General features: G+C 27.4%; 1 protein-coding gene across 3 annotated transcripts; it reads right to left on the bottom strand.

Moving 5' to 3' along the window:
- Positions 1-9,821: 9,821 nt before the first annotated feature.
- On the bottom strand, positions 9,822-15,599 carry LOC113864931 (hydroxyproline O-arabinosyltransferase 3-like). 3 transcript variants are annotated; one of them, XM_027499179.1, is made up of 9 exons: positions 14,331-14,447; positions 14,040-14,267; positions 13,280-13,347; positions 12,991-13,192; positions 12,678-12,775; positions 12,497-12,566; positions 12,299-12,370; positions 11,812-11,925; positions 9,822-10,128 (listed from the first exon to the last, which is right to left on the bottom strand). In XM_027499179.1, the coding sequence occupies exons 1-9, from the start codon at positions 14,433-14,435 to the stop codon at positions 10,066-10,068; spliced, it is 1,020 nt and encodes a 339-aa protein (XP_027354980.1). In that variant the 5' UTR covers positions 14,436-14,447; the 3' UTR covers positions 9,822-10,065. The 3 variants fall into 3 exon arrangements, with proteins under 3 accessions (XP_027354980.1, XP_027354979.1, XP_027354978.1); XM_027499177.1 differs by adding an exon at positions 15,395-15,599 and having other exon boundaries at positions 9,824-10,128; positions 14,040-14,512; XM_027499178.1 differs by having other exon boundaries at positions 9,823-10,128; positions 14,040-14,447.
- Positions 15,600-17,286: the final 1,687 nt, after the last annotated feature.

The following is a 17,286-nucleotide window of genomic DNA, read 5'->3' on the forward strand; positions in this document are numbered from 1 at the left end:
GCCTTCAAATATGAACTTAGTGATATATATATATATAGTAAAACAACTAACATTGTGAAATCCTTTTAACTTACAAATATTTGATGTGACATTAATTGAAGATAAAATGTTAAAATCGATTAAGGTAGTTTTAATATGTACAAAAGAGATTATTGGAAGTGTAAATAAGAAAAGTAGATAGAATGGTTTTTGGTTTTATGAAAAGAAATAAAATAAAGTTAAACAAATTTTAAAAATATTTTATATGATAAGTAATATTTTAAAAATATATATATATTTTTTATCAAATTTAATAATATCATATAGTCATTTTCATCTTTGAGAGATTTTTTTAGGGGATATGGTTTTGGAGGGGAATGAGAGCATGGGTCACTGAAGTTCTAATGTAGTGGGTGACAAATAGAAGTCGGTGGGTGCTAACAGACTGTACTCCATTTGGTCTTGTAGGGTGCTAAGCCTAATTCTTGTGTCACAAAATATTCCACTTGGAAGCTACCATTACATATTATGGTTTCAGGCATGTATTTTTGGGAAAAAAAAAACCAAAATGATTATATATTGCCTGAGTCTGCACTAAAGTAAAAAAGAAAAAGTTAAGTCGCGGGCTACTATAAGGCTAAAGCATGAATAGTTGGATACATGCCTCAAACTCAATGATATTGTGGTTTCTAATAGTAGTGCAGAATCATTTGAGGGCTCACATTGGGTATCTGTGTCTAGTAATCTACCCAGCAATGCTATATAATATTGTGGGAATTTGCAGGTTCGAGGAGTGATAGAAAAAAGAAACATTGATAATTGACATGTTATGGGTTAAAGTGATATCATGCCTCGTGGAATGGTTATAATGATGTGCTTAGCAAACAATGACGCCAATGAGGGATTGTTGAAGTACCATAATGCACCATCATTTCTCTACTACTACCATTTGCATGTTAGTATTTTTTAAAAACGTTTTCAGAAATTCATTAATAGTTTCATCTAAGGTTGTAAGTTGTAAATAACAGAAAAGTAACCGATCTCTTAATTAACTTACTTTGCTAACGTTGATTATCTGATTTTTGGGATAGAAGGACATACATTGATCCCACGTTAGATTCAGGTGAATTCCTTGCAAGAAGACAATTCAAACTTAGCTGCAAACCAGAAACCGTGATTTCAGCTGAATTGACCTGTGGCTGTGCCTTTTTAATTCTCTTCTTGGATTTACCTTCTCATGGTGGAATTGTAATTTTATTGTGTCTACTTCTTTTCTTTAAGTCATTGGATTTGCAGGCATTATACTTACAAGTTTGCTTTTATTTGTTTGTTAGTAATAAACAAATAACGAAGCAATCTAATTAGTATAATTACAAATCATAACACAAATAAATAATATTCAACATAGTGAGTCAGATATCTTATAATTAATAATAAAAATAGTATACCCCTCTATATCCATCACTACAAGTTATCCAGTGAAATCTTACAAAGTCAGTTTCTGATATATATATATACATATGTTGTCTGAGCTTAATTTACTGTAAATATGGTCCTGAGCTACCTATGCTTTGGAAGGTGTGAGATATACATATTCTTTATATTGGACTTGGTGAGACCATAAACCATGGAATATTCAAAGTGCTTGATTAGAAGAATAAAAGAGGGTAAACCGTAAACATACCCAAAACTCAAATCCTAGTGCCAAAATTATCATGCCTTACAAGAAGGTTGATTTAAGATATTGCTAAAGATTCTTAATTAAAAAGGGGTAACACGATTCAAAAGAGCAATATTATTTGCAATGTAGGACCCAAAAAAAATGGGACTTAATCATTCGTTCCAGATCCGAAATTGTTCCAAAACTGAACAAAGACGGTATAATAAATTCAAAGATCTAAGGGCATACTTATATATCCACATAAGACACCAACTTAGTGAACAAGCTTGAAACATTAGGTGATGTGTTTCTTAATTTGTTTTGTTTGTTTCATATGCTACATTAATTAAATATTAGAAGTGAGATCTTGATCTGAACATTAAATTTGAATAGCAAGGGAAATGAAGATAGAGAAAACAGGAAAAGAATATCCTCTAGTTCATTTTCATAATGTCACATTCGAACATCTTTATGAAGGCCATTGTGCAGTCAAGCTCAGCTCTGCAGGAGTTGAACAACTAGTTGGGACATTGGCCTATTATATTTATTAGTCATTGGATATCATTTCAGTAGTATTGGAATCTATATTAACACTCAACATGTGATTTCACCATTTTGATTGGGAATTGCAAAAGCCATAGCCATGTGCATCCTTGTTAATTCCACTCACAAAATCCCACTGCAGTGATAAAGGAGCCAGAAACGACACACTGTCAATTTAATTCAAATTGCAAGAGTAAGGCCCTAAAATTGACGATTTATTACTTAACATACATTCGAGTGTTTTGGATAAAATAGCTGCTTTAACTTTCTGGTTTGACAAAAAAGTAATCACAATATCATTGAAGAAAAAGCCACTTTTAATTCTACTAGTTAACATGTGAGCCCTTTTGAATTTTACTTTTGAAACTAAGTTTGAATTAGTACTTCACAATCATCAGGGCAAAATAATAAAATGAAAGAGAAAATATTAAATATAACTAAATTAAAATAGACGTGGAATGGTTAACTGAAAAGAAGCGCTCGTGACTAATGGAAGGAGGAAGAAAAGAACACTTGTCACTTTGTGGTGTCATCAGCACAATTACACACTTTTAACGCTCTCTGTCTTTTCTTGTGCAAGTTTTGTTCACCACCACACCACCGTTAATTATTTTTTATTTTATTTTTATTAATAATTTAATTTTTATCGTCACGGGAACCCATTGGGGAACTTGTCAAAAATTGCTTTTGCCGACAGTCACAAGCAAAAGCACGCGCTCGCCACCGCACAACCGTACGATCACGATTTGTGACGTCATAACTTTATCTCATAAATAAATTTTTATTATAATTTCGCAGCATATATTTTCATGATGCTTATGCTAATGGTACCCTAAGTTTAACTAAAATCAAGTAATAAAATTAGAATAATCAAATATTTAGTTTATTTTGTTAAAAATAATAAATATAATATCTTAATAAAATAAAGGGCTCCTTTTTTTTATACATCTCTTTTGTCGTTGTACAATTTATTATAACAAAATTTATATAGAAATAAATACTAGAATTTACACGACTTTATCTTAAATTTTCAGGTTCGAATCTGACATTCATAATGGGGAATTTATATGCATTTTATTGAACAGAGCATTATTTTTCTCACTTTTTCTCTACATTCGATTCACCAAAACACGTATATGGCAATAAAATTGTACGCTTTTGAGGAGTGCTGAGAAAGAAATGTGCCTACAAAATAGCACGTTGCATAATATAACTCCATTTTGAATAATCTATAAACAAACAGGCCATTGAAATTCTTGTTTCTAGTATATAAATCATTACGATAATATTTGCATTCTTTTAGTGCCAATTTCATAGGATTGCATAAGGCATTGCTATGATACATTTTTTTTAGCAATTAATAGAAACCAGTTAAAATAAATTAAACTATTTTGGCGATGAAGTATAAATATAGCTAAAAAATCATCAAAATTAAATTGCTAAAAAATATTAATAATCTTTCTTAATTGTTCACTTACATTACTGTTAAGAAAAGTTTTTTAAAGCTCTTCCCTTCTCTTTTTAGCATCACTTCTCTATTTGTGCTTGTAATAAATGTAATCAACATTGATTACACTACTGTAACGAATAATTTTATATCATAGAAATTTTGAAAGATAAATTTTAAATAAAATTGTAAAATCTTATTCAATGCTTAAATTCCTCTAAAAAGGCCTAAATTAAAATTCACTTTTAAGCCTACATGAACATTGGGTAGCTCTTAATTAGCTATAAGCTTCTTTTTATACAAGTTAAAATATATACTTATTCTTTATAAATAACACTTATTTATAAATTAGTTTAAATACTTAAAATATTATAAAATTTATCTCCTGTGCAGGGATTTTATTACATATCACTTCTTGTCATTATAATATAGTTTAAAAAATGCTAAAATATTCAATGACAATTAAAAGAACAATAATTTTTATTAATACAATTAAAATAATATAAACTAAAATATAATAAAAAAATTATAACAATTAAAAAATATATATTAAAACTAATTCATAAATAAATATCAACTACAAGTATCGTGTATTTTAATTTTTTTCAATTTATGACATGTGCATGCTCTTTAAATCCTTCAACTTGTATACATATTGAAATGATTAATAAAATAATGCTACTCAAGAATGCATATTATTATGTTGTTGGTTAATGTGTTTCATGTTACGTTTACATTAATGTCATAAATAAAATTTTATATCATCGAATTTAAAAGCATTGTATAAGTGAAATGTTACAGTAAAGAAGATGAAAGTCTTTTAAAATGCTCATGTGTTAGTTAAAGTGTTTATGAATCAAAGTTCTTTAAATTATTTTTTATAAAAAGAAAGATGAAAAAGGTTATTAAAGTGCTTTAAAGACGTACTTTAATAAAAACAACATACCACTGGCCCAAGAAAGTACTTTAATCAAAACAATTGCTAGTGTCTAAATTTTGAAAAAAAAAATTGTTTTGTTTATAAGTTACATTAAAGGAAAAAAAAGAAGAAAAGAAAATATTTTAAAAAATAATTTTATTTAAGTTTCTAAAAATTAAAAAAAAAAGTGATTGAAATTTTTTAGATGTCTTTTAATTTATTTTTTCTTGTAATTTTTTAGTTTTCTTATTTTAAATAAGATTTATAATTAAAATAAAGAAAAAGTTTAATCTTCGTTGCATTATTTTTCAAACTATATTTTTTTTCCTTTTAAGTGAATTATCATTTTTATTCTTATGTTACTAAAATTCTTTAAAATAGTCTTTAAATTAAATAAAATATAATTTCAGTCTCTAATGTATATAATCTTGATCATTAAACATTATAACAGTGTAATTGATAAGTGAACTTAACATGTTAAATATTAATTAAGCGTAACACTTGACATTTAATAAGAGACTTTGCAAAGAAACAAAGTTAAAGGTTTATTTTTCTCAAAATTGTTAATTAGAGTCACAAATAATTTCTTTCTAAACTTAAAATCTATAAAATTATTCCCTAAAAGTTTCTAATAAGTCAAAATAATCTTTGGTCTTCATATAATTCTTAATCAAATTATTTAATTCTTAAAAAATCCTTAATCTAATGATTTGGTCATTATAATTCAAAATCAACTTTTATTTTTTCCTCCTCACATATTGTTGCATTCTTCATTGTTTTATGTTTTCTATCCAAACTTCACTACTATTTATTAACAAGGATGATAATAGATAAAGTAACTGATAGATACATGCAAAATTTATAAATTTTAATATGGATGAATGCGGGTATAGATACATAAGTACCCCCCACCCACACACACACACATATATATATATATATATATATATATATATATATATATATATATTATTTATGTGAGAGAGGCCTTAACTCCAAAAGTTCACAATAAGAGGAAAGTAGGATTAATAATTAATACTTTATATATTTAGTTAGGTTCTCTCTATAGTTATTAACAATTATGTAACTTACTCTATCAAGAGTTGTGTCTTATAAATGTGACTTACAAAGAAATAAATAAGCCTAAAACTCTATTATAATTATTATTGATATTTGTAATTATTTTTATTCTAATTTCATACAATCTTATTTGAATAATTTTTTACTTACAATAAAATAACTAAGAATTTAAGAAAATAAGAATCTAACACACTTTTAATTTTGAAAAAGTTTTTATGGATGTTTTTGTTTTGTAAAATTTTGGTCAAGATAAAGATTTTACTATTTATTTTGTATAATTTCATGTCTTATATTTTTTACTCAGTTCATAATTTTTTTGTAAGCATAATTATTTAATTTTTTTAATAGACAAATTTTCTATGTTAAATTTTTGAGTAATATTATCTTTTAATACATGATTCTCTATTTTAAAATTTTTTCTATGCAAAATAAAAGGTTAAAAAATTTAATATAAATAATTATGTTACTCAAATAAAAGAATGCATATTTAAAGATATAAAAATCCATCTAACTAAATTTGTTTTATAAAATTAACATAAAAATATATTTACCAATAAAGTAAACTATAAGAATAATTTTTTATATTTTTAATAAACAAATTTATTTACTATTTTATATCATATAATTAGGTAAATACAATTTAATTGTTACATAGTTGATATAAAATTTAATTCTTATTACGTAGTTATATGTTTTATCTTCTATTGATATTGTTGGACCAAAGTAATATATAAACTTGAAAAATAAGAGTTTATTTGAAGAGTCTGATTTTGATAAATAAGTAAAATAACTTAACTATATCTATTATTTTAACTTTACAATAAATAATTAACTACTTTTTTTTAGGTCTTTAAGAGTGACAGTACATGATTCTCAAATTTATGAGTTGATTGTTTTAGACATCTTAAAGATTATATGTAAAATTTTATTTATAATTTTTAAGTACTTAAGTTTAAAAAGTTAATGTATTAAAATATACTTAACAACTATGATTTTTAAATATTTATTTTTTATTTATATTTAAACTTTATTAGAAAGATATATATCAAACTTTTGTATTGTTATGTTATTTATGTAAAATTATATAAGTATATTTTTTTATACGTATTTTTTTTTTTAGACAAGTGCAAGTAATAAGAACATGTATGGATATGCGAGTACTTAGAGGAATTAAAATTATTATTTACTCAGAAATAGAACTAAGAATAAATATTTTTTTTAAACGCAAGTATGAGAATGAGTATTATAGTACTTTACTCATTTTCATCCCTATTTATTAGAATCTATAATTCAAACACAGCATGCTATTCTTTGAAGACTAAATTGACTAATTAAAACTTATTTAAATGTAATAACTAATTCTTTCGGAATTGTTTAGTCAACAGGGACCAAGTTGCTAAAAGAGACTAATTATTTATGATAATTAATGTATGAGTGACAAAATTAAAATTCAATGATTATTTATGTTATGAATTAAAATAATTTTTTATTTGATTTAGAGATTATTTTGATGAATTTGACAAAATGAAAAGAAGTTGTTAATTAAAAAAAAGCTTTCAAAGAAAGACTTAATGTATTAATTAAAGTTATCGTAAGTTTTAAGTATTTTTCTTTATTTGAAAACACATTTACATCTTGATTAGTGTACTGAATAGATGAGAATGTTTTGATTGTTGTATCTATATGTATGGTCGGTTTGACTTAAATTAATTTGACTTTAAGCACACGCTTGAGAAGAAGTAATAAATTATAAGTTTTGTGTTGAATTAAAATTTCATTGTAAATTTACATTTTTTTTAAATTAATTATAAATTATTGGCTTATTTGGATGTTGGTGTTTTTGTTCTTATATTATCCTTGTTATTATTATGTCATGTTGAAAACCCACTTTATGTCAATGCCATTTTTTTGGCTCATTCCCCATCATAATAAGTTCAAAATTGGAGTCAACTCTCACTGGGTAGAAGGGAAAAGGAAAAATAAAAAATCAATTTTCTCTGCTGTTCTTTGATATATTAATAAATATATAAATAGAAAATATTACCTTATTTTTATCTATTTAATTTATGTACGTCCCAAGGACATGGCTAGGCAATAGGTATAGAGTTGTACTTGGTTAACTGATTAAGACAGATATTTGAAAAACTTGGCCACGGGCCTTGTATATTTTATAACTAAATAAATTTTTACACTTTTCTAATTAAAAATAAGTATAATTAATTAATTATTTTAAATTCATTCTTTATTTTTCCCTTTTTTTTTTGCTAATCTTTAATTTTCTTTTGGTTCAATTTAAGTTTTTCATTATTATTTTTATCTTAACTTAGTTGTTTAATTTTTATTTCTGTCTCAAGTTAGTATTTTTGTTAAAACGGTGGTTGAAATTTAAATTCGCTATTTGGATTCATCTAATTCACTATTGATTGAAATGGATGAACAAATAAGAGCGATATAAAGAAAATATTAAAAAAAGAGAGTAAGATGTGTAATAAATAATATGATAAAAAAATAGAGATAAAAAGATAAAAATAAATGAATAATAATAATAATAATAATAATAATAATTTTGCATGGTAAAAGGCCTAGAGGTTAACATGTCATCAAGTTTCATTTTGGGTATGTGCTTTTAGATGCGACATTGAGATCGTTTATGAATTATTGGGTGAAAACGAGTTTTACTAGATTAAGTTTTATAAGACTTTAATTGGGTCATTTTTCTGTCTTTCTTTAAATTTGATAAATAATAAGAGTTTAATCATAAAATTTGCTCTATAAAATAAAAGAATAAAACTAAAAAAGATACTTTCACTCCTCTTTTAAGTAAAAATAAATAAATAACAATGACACTTAAAAATCAGTTTACTTTTTTTTTTCGTAGTAATTAAAGCAAAATGTTTTTTACCTAACATTCAAATATCATCTTTTCATAATAATCCTCATAACCATGTCATTACATAATCTTTTTTAGTCTATTATGAATTATTATAATTTTTTTAAATTTATTTTTATGGTGAGTTTAATTTTAGTCTATATATATATATATATATATATATATATATATAACACATTTGTTTATATTTTGATACTTGTACAAAACATATGTTTTTTATTATTTTTATATGTAATACATTTTTATTTTAATTCATATAATTTGAGATCTTTTATACAAAAACTAAAACAAAAAATGTGTTATATATAAGGACCATAGAAAAAAAAAATTAAAATCTAAGATAATGCTATACCAAAAGTTAAAATAAGAGACTCTTAAAAAATTTGTTTAAAGATATTTTTATAAATTGTTTTATATAAAGATCAAATTAAAAATACAGATTTCTACGAACTAAAATAAACTACAAACTTACGTCTAAATAGGTTATTGAATTTAAACTTATATATAAGTCAACAAATTTAAACTTAAATATTAAAGAAGGATTTGAAATAATGAATCTTGAAAGAGTTGTATCTAAATCCCATTAGGTGCTACATGAGAATTGGATGCAAGTCCTCAATTCGATGAATTCGATTGTGAATTTATCATACATAATCTACGGTTCAGATTAATAGTACAAAAATTACAAACAAGTTAGGAATTTCAAAACTCAACTTTTGCCAAGTAAAAAAGAAATGGCACCCATCAAACTGAGTTTATAACAGTATCAGGATCTGTGAAACGGAAATTACCCGGAACTAAACCGCTGAAATAATCAGCCTCAATTTCTGAACTTAGAAGTATATTGAGAGGAAGAATTATAGAGCCATTGTTCCTTGTTTGATATTTTAAATTAAAATTTCGTAATATCAAATCATGCTTATTTTTTAAACATTAATTCCATGTTTGACTTAGTATTTTAATTAATGCTAATTTTATATATCGTATTTTAACAATATCTTGCCTTCTAATGTTTTAAAACTAGTCAAATTTCTTTATCCATAACATACCTGTATCTTATGAGTTGCATGTATTATTTTTTCACTTTAAGAATGATGACGCGTAAATCTAAAGGAAACATGAATCGCCTTTTAAGCTTCAATTTTCACTTAAACTACGGAGCTATGTAAAATTCAAAGTTCTCTAGGAAAAAATAACAGTAAATGCACATATGCTGTAGGAATGAAGGGAAACAATTTTAATGTTTGGGGCTATGCAAGACACACAAGGAATGTCATTATATACGTAAGCAATCTCAAAGCCATCACTTATTGAACAGATTATCTGACATTGTGGCACGAGCACAAATATCATTCAAGAATATCACCAAGACACCAACAAGGGAAAATTCAGGATTATCCTCCATTTAACTTGCATATGTATAGTGTACATTAATCTATGATTCTATGACTAAACTCAAGACAAAATTATGTCACAATGTCTCTACTTTCTTTTTTTTCTCTTTCAAAACATGCACTTTGAATATCATGATGAAGCGAAAATAATATTTACGACGTGTCCCAATTGGGGATGTTAGCAGTAGCCTCGTTCACCATCTTTACAAGGGTCACCTGCAGACATTATTTTAAGCAACCAACACATTAATCATAATTTGTATCATGCTTTTGCAACTAGATATCATAAAAATATATGAGTAACCTGAGTGAACTAAATCAACAGCTCATGTCACGTAAATGATCGAAGCTGAATTAGATATAAATACAATTTTAAACTAAAATGCTGCAGGTTGGGATGTCAATTGCTTTGTGCTGGAATACCCGAATTATAATAAGCTATAAAGCTTTGAAACGAAAAATAAAATGAAAGGAGAAAAGATGAAGCAGTGCAAGTATGCAACACTAAGGAGGGACAGACCGCACATAAATTTGAGGATTAGTTTTGATAAAACAAGGTAAATAACCACAACCAAGAAAGCAACAAAAGTTTCAATGCAAGAACAAATACATGAGGTTTTTCATTGTTTCAACTCAAAGCTGGAAGAAGTCACTCAGTGGATAGACATTAAACATCTCTAAAAAAGCGTAGCATCCTTCAAGCAAAAGTCTCGTTAAACTAGCTAACTCTTAAAAAAAGCAGACAATGTTTCCAGAACCAACCGCATTTTTGAAAGGTTAATCCTTAATCTAATATTGCTATTAATATGACCATAAAAGCAACACTACCCTGAAGGAGATGAACTAAAAATATCTTTGAGAGGCTGAGGCAGGGCATACCCTTTAGGGACAATCTTGTTCGACAATGCTCACTAACATGTACGGAATGCACTTTTATACCAAGGATTCCCTCTACATAAGAGAGACATGGTTACCTAATGGACTATGCCAGGCTTAATTTTACTTAAGATAAACCTAAAGTTGATCCCAAGACCAGTATTTTCAAAGATTTAATTGAATCATAAATGTTCATCTTATGCAATAACACCCCAGCTAGTGGTGCTACTTTCCATTATTACAAAGCAAAGTATACCCAAGGTAGAAATTGTTCTTTCTTTTCCTTCTAGGGAGGGTGAGTGAAGAGGAAAGAAGATCCATGTAAAAAAAAGGTCAGAAAATTATGTATAAAGGTAGATGAGGAAAACAAGAAAATGCACTGGCATCTTAAAAGTTCTAGCTTCAAGTGAAAAAATGATCATTTCAAAATATCTATCAAGCCAATACATTTGATAACAAATGACCATTATTGTATCCAGATGTCAAACAGTGCTAGAAGATGGAGAATTGGACAGAACCAATGCTAGTGGCCTATAAATGTAACCACTTACCAAAGTTTCATAATTATCAAGTCACTATTTGCAAATAGTTCCCTCACTTATCAAATCATTCCCCACAAATCAATCTTTATGCACAACCTCAACCTATGGACCCCTACCAGACAATATAAGGTGCTTCTCAATTCTATTGCAAATATGCAATCAAAGAATTAACCCTTGGTCTAGGGAATGAAAAATAAAACAACGGTCCAATGATTGGATTAGTGTTCAAACTTCCCAGAAATGGATGCTGTTGTTACTGACTCTCATTCAGATATTTATATTTATGCTAAGGGGGAAAAAGAGCCATTTTCTTCTCACCTTCCATGCAGGAAAAATGAAAATTAGCATGAAATTGCAAAGAGAATTTGTTATAGAATCTTACATTAAGTTCTGAGCGAAGTTCCATGTATCAAAGAAAGCAGTTCTTGCTAGATATTATTCAAATAAGATACTCAAATCAATTGGCAAGTTCTAGACATACCACACTTTCAGGAACCCCTGGTGGGGGCAAGGGCAAGTTTTTAGGTGGAGGTCCTCCTAGATGTGACCTTTTGTCAAATCTCCACTCACCAATTTTGCCATAAGTCAATTCTCCCTAAGCACGATGAAAATTTTTTATTTTAGCTTTCTCAGAGAAGCTATTTTTTAGTAGCTTAAATGAAAAAGTTGAAATTATAACTACTCACTAAAATAAAAAGTACTGTTAGTAATTGTAACTAAACAAAAAGTAACTTCTAATTTTTTAAAAATCTAAAAAAAATTACTTTTTATATCTACTAAAGCAGAGTTCCATTGCATAATAAAAGTATTTTAAAAAAGTATATATCTACTAAAGCAGAGTTCCATGGCATAATAAGAAGAAAACAAAACAGGTTTCAGGAGTTAAGAGATGCGTTCACCAAGAATGCAAATTTATAAGGAAAATTCATAGACTATGCTATGCAATTCAAGGCAAAGAAATACTTTACCTTTAGATTGTAGTCACAACCATAAGTATAATGAAGTATATACTTATTGTTAGTTTCAAGGTCCCATGGGGGCTGAAAAGTCACAGACAAGAAAAGTAAATTTTGAGTTAGGTATGCTTGTCATATTTGGTAGCCACTTGATCTCATAATAACATAAACTAAAAACAACATCATGAGCTACATGATGTTATGCCAAACCTGTAGCATGAAGTCTTTCCGCAGAATATGCCTCACACCATGCAGGGCAGATGCAACAGCATAAGCATACCTTGGTTCCACAAGAAAAAACCATTAACATAAAGCATCAAAATATAAGTTTCAGCACCTATCCTAGAAAAAAAATATCTGCAACATTTATCAGTTATTTGGTTAGACATACATTTCTAGCACCCAGCCAAAAGATTTATCAGTCTCTGGGTCTTCTTTCATCTTCAAAGAAATATTCATCCACGTGGGAGCAATTTTTGTGATCAAATCCTGAAAAAAAACAGTGAAATCCATATGAAATGGATTGCTCTTAAAAGCTTTCAACATGATGTTTATGAAATCTACAACCTAGAGCACCAGTAATCAATACAATTGGTTACAGTAACCTGGACAAGGATAGGGACATGGGAAGTTATTCAACTATCCAGAACAATTACGGATCCAATTGAATTGATTTGAGCAGCTGATTTTGGAAAAGATTCTACCTTTCTGATAATTACAGGAGAATTGCCAATTGGATCAACTTTTGTAACTGGTCCATACTCCTCTGGATAAAACTTCCTTACAATTTTTTCATTCTGATCAGGTCTAATGTAAAAAAATGGAAATGCAGCTGGATGTCCTCCATAGGCCAGATTGGGCAGAGGACGTAAAAATATGTGATCAGGCTCTGCCATTAACACATATCTGCATCAAAAGATGAGAAACAAGGTCATATTTTATTATTGTGAAATAAAAGATAGATCACAATTCACAGAGTGTAAGAGATTTAACTCTTCCTCTATTTTAGCCTTTTCCAGCCACTGAACAAAGGCCCATGGTCTATTCAGAACAATGTATCCCTGCAAACAGATGTGTCAGAAAACATATAAACTGTATTGACTGAGTGTAACATTCAATTGTTGACTATCTATCAATAGTTCAAAACATCAATAGCAAAAAATTAGAGTAGAGGAATACAAAATGTGGATAGAGAAGCTAAAACAACCCCAAGTACAAGTCAAGGAGTTGACATTTATTTGCATTAAATTCTAAAACTGATATATTTTACAAAAAGTTGGAACTGCAAAGAAACAAACATTTGAAGAATGAATGCTGCAGTGCTGAACTTCTAATACATTCATGTTGAAAAGAAAAAAGAAAAAGGCCCCTAAATTTTACATTTCTTCAGTAGAAGGTATTACCTTCAGAAATTTAGGCATGCAACTATTTCCTAACTGAAATTGCATAATAGTTTTTATCAACAATTCATCACCGAAACTCCTTTTGATATCATCCCTTGAATTATTTCCTTAACACCAAATCATTTTCTAAGATTCCACTTCTTTCACCAAATTACTATAGTAAAAAAACCCCCACCTTTCTATCAAATTTACAGATTTGCATATACAAGAATGTATAACAGTTTAGCGGTCATGGCATCTCACTATATCAATTTTAACAGCAACAAAGATATTAAGCCAGTTCACCGAATAAAAAAAGGCAACAGTGAATAGCATATGAAAAATATAATGTAAAGTCACAGTAAGCTCACCCGGTCTAGACCTGCTGGAAGGGGATCAACCACAACAGTAGGAATTTCATCCATCAAGTTGTCAGGATTTCCAGAATGTAGAATCCTAGTGAATCCTCCCATCTCTGACCCAGGTAAACTCCTTTGTTTTTTATACCAGTAATACATGATACGGCATTGCCATTTGTTATATGGAGCATCAGTTGCCGTTAAGGCAACATGAAAGGGTGCTTTAGATGTCTTACGATTCTTTACATGTGCAGGCATCTCAGTAATGGGGTCGAAAAATAATGCACCATCATCAACAGCCACACTTTCTGAAGATCCATAGTGGATTATCATTGTTACCAGATTATAAGTGGCGAAGGAAGAACCAAGAACTAAAAAAATTATAAGTAATGGTGAAGCTCGTCCCATGGTCTTCCTATTTCAGAGAGATTTCAAAATATCATGGGCCTGAGCCTTCCTCAATTCTTGACAGAACAAACTCTACTCTGAATAAACAAATAGCTCTCAGTCAGAATACAAATTTCTCACTTCTTAAGCACAAGAACTAAAGAAGTTTCATTCAGCGCATCCGATAACCAAACTAAAACAAGTTAAGGAACAAATCACACTCCAATTTTATGAAAAATAAAATAATAGTTTCTCAGATCGTACTATAATTCTTCAACCTCAGATTTTGAAATCTACACATCAACTGAATTATGCCAACAGGCAATTGCAACATAATTACATTATGTGTTAGCAATTGCACCTAATCAACCATTTTTCAACATAAATCCTAATCTAACATTTCAATACCTACCTCTAATTTCTAAAATTTCTACTGTCCCTAGCAGCCAATACAGAGGAAAAAAAAACTTTTTTAAACCTTTAAAAGAAACAAACACACACATTAGTGAAGCAAAAAAAAAAAAAAAAAAAAAAAAAACACACACACACACACACATAAATTTAGGAACAGAATCTTAGCACTACATTTAAAAAGGACTTGAAAATGAAGAAAACACAGTCGTCAGGGTAAGAACGAAAAACTTGGGAAACACTGCAACAAAGGTTTAGGCACGTTTAATCAAAACATAAAATAACAAACATAAAGTATATTTTGATTTCCATTTCCTCCATTTCCCATTGCAAATTCCCATTACCAAAACTGGTAGGGGCAAAAAAAAAAATATTATTTTTTTTCATTTAAAAAATAAGAATAATAAAGTGCATGGTGAATCAAATTAGAGTGAGATGCAGGTAATAAAGAATGCGTCAACGCTAAATTCGAACAACAAGTTACGGCAATAGTAGCAGAAAACTTAAATGAAAAAAAAAACAAATGGTGAAGACGATGAAATGGTGCATGAGAGAGAGAGAGAGCGCACCTTTGCTATGCTTCGCGTGTATGTGTGAACGCGCGCGTGTGAAAGAGAGAAAGAGATTTGAGAGTGAGAATGGTTTATAGATCGGAGATTGTTGTTTTCCTCCGACGGAGGCAACACGGCGACGAGATCCCTTAATTAATTACTACCATTACCTCCTTCCTTATATATTATTTCTTCTCTTCTTTACCTTTTTCCATTTTTCTTCGATTTCATTTTATAGGGGCTCGTGACTTAATACAAATTAAGTTGACTTCATTTTTTGAATCTTTATCATTGTGGTTATTTTATTGTGCATTTTGCTTATCTTTTTATTATAAAAGTTAGTCAAATATATTCTTTTTTATATTAACATAAAAATATTTTTAAATAAAATTTATTCGATATTATTTAATTAAATTTGACACTTATTTTTATTTGATCCTATCCTTCTCACACACATTATAAAATTTTAAAGTAGAAAATTTATTAAAAAGCTTAATTGTTATAATTAAAATGATTAAAAATAAAAGAATAAAAAATATAATTAAATCAGTCAAATTCGTTTTCATTTTAGCTATGTGAAAATGAATGTTAAATGCGGTGGATATTTATGTTTTTTTATGAAAGAACAGAGTGGAAGAATATTTATGATTTAAATAGAGAATCAAATAACATGGTGCAGACGATTAAGTAGTAAATTTACACGAATGTATATTAAAATTGAAGGAGTATTTTTATGTATTTATTTCAGAAGCTTCGTTGTCCCTTTTGTCCTTTTCTATATTTGCTGGCTTTTCTCCAAATCACAAGATCCAACTAAAATTGTTACATCAATGTATATTAAAATTGAACGCAGTATTTTTATTTATTTGTCCTTTTCTATATCAAATAACTATTTTTAAACTTATAAATTTGTTTCTTCTATCCTACAATACAAGCTATATATGTCAAAAAAATTTCATTACTACTAACACTAATTACTCTATTCCTATTTATAAACAGTAATTGTCAATTTTTTTAATCATAAAAACAAATACTTATTTATAAATATATTAATTACTAATTTTTTTATACTCTCAATTTAGTATAAAATTATATTAACTATGTATTAATCTATTTCTCATGCAAAACACTGAATTAGTCATTTGATATGACAAACATTTTTAGAATAACATTAATATTTTTAATGTGTAACTGTTTTTATTGCTCTTAAATATCATGTAAATTTTATCTTAATTTTTTTTTTAGGTTATAAATTTTAATTTCTCTTATTTTTTACAATAATGAAAATAATAAATAATTATTGAGTAAATAAATTTATTAATAAAAAATCATTTCAACTTAATTTATAGTCTCAATGTTCGGTTGCCAAAAGAAAATATCGATTATCTAAATCCTAAACTAAAAAAAAAATAAAAAAGTAAGCAAAATACATGAGCTAGAACTCCATCATTTTAATTTTTTTTATTATACCTGAGAATATACAGGGACAGAAATCAAACATGTGAAACTAAAATAAAATTTTAAATAATTTTTTAAAAGTCTTAATCAATATTTTTTAAAATAATTTAAAAAATAAAATTTACTCTTTTAGATTTTAATTAATATATTAAAAAATTTAATAAATTTATACAACCAACTTAAAACAATCCCTTTTAAAATATACATTCTAATATAGTTAATCTTATTTAATATTCTTAATTTTATCTAAAAAGTAAACTTTATTTTCTAATACATCCTTTATGATATTTATTTTACAAAAAAATAAAATAAAATAAAGATAATTTAAATTTTTAATTTTCAATATATAATATTAGTTGATAGTTTAAGTTTTTATGTTAAATGTTAACGTTAAAGGTGAAAAATAATTTGTAGAAAGATATTTAAATTATAAAAAGTTATTTTAAGTAAAA

This window comes from Abrus precatorius, unplaced genomic scaffold (assembly GCF_003935025.1).
Source record: "Abrus precatorius isolate BTA unplaced genomic scaffold, Abrus_2018 Scaffold4, whole genome shotgun sequence".
Lineage (NCBI taxonomy): Eukaryota > Viridiplantae > Streptophyta > Magnoliopsida > Fabales > Fabaceae > Abrus > Abrus precatorius.

Bases quoted from the DNA above. Each gene is read 5' to 3' on its own strand.
- LOC113864931 (XM_027499178.1), bottom strand. From the start codon at position 14,435: ATGGGACGAGCTTCACCATTACTTATAATTTTTTTAGTTCTTGGTTCT. The intron at 12,567-12,677 runs GTATGTCTAACC...TGTGGAACCAAG, and splicing joins TTTGGCTGGGTGCTAGAAAT to GTATGCTTATGCTGTTGCAT. The intron at 11,926-12,298 runs GTAAAGTATTTC...CATCGTGCTTAG, and splicing joins GTTGTGACTACAATCTAAAG to GGAGAATTGACTTATGGCAA.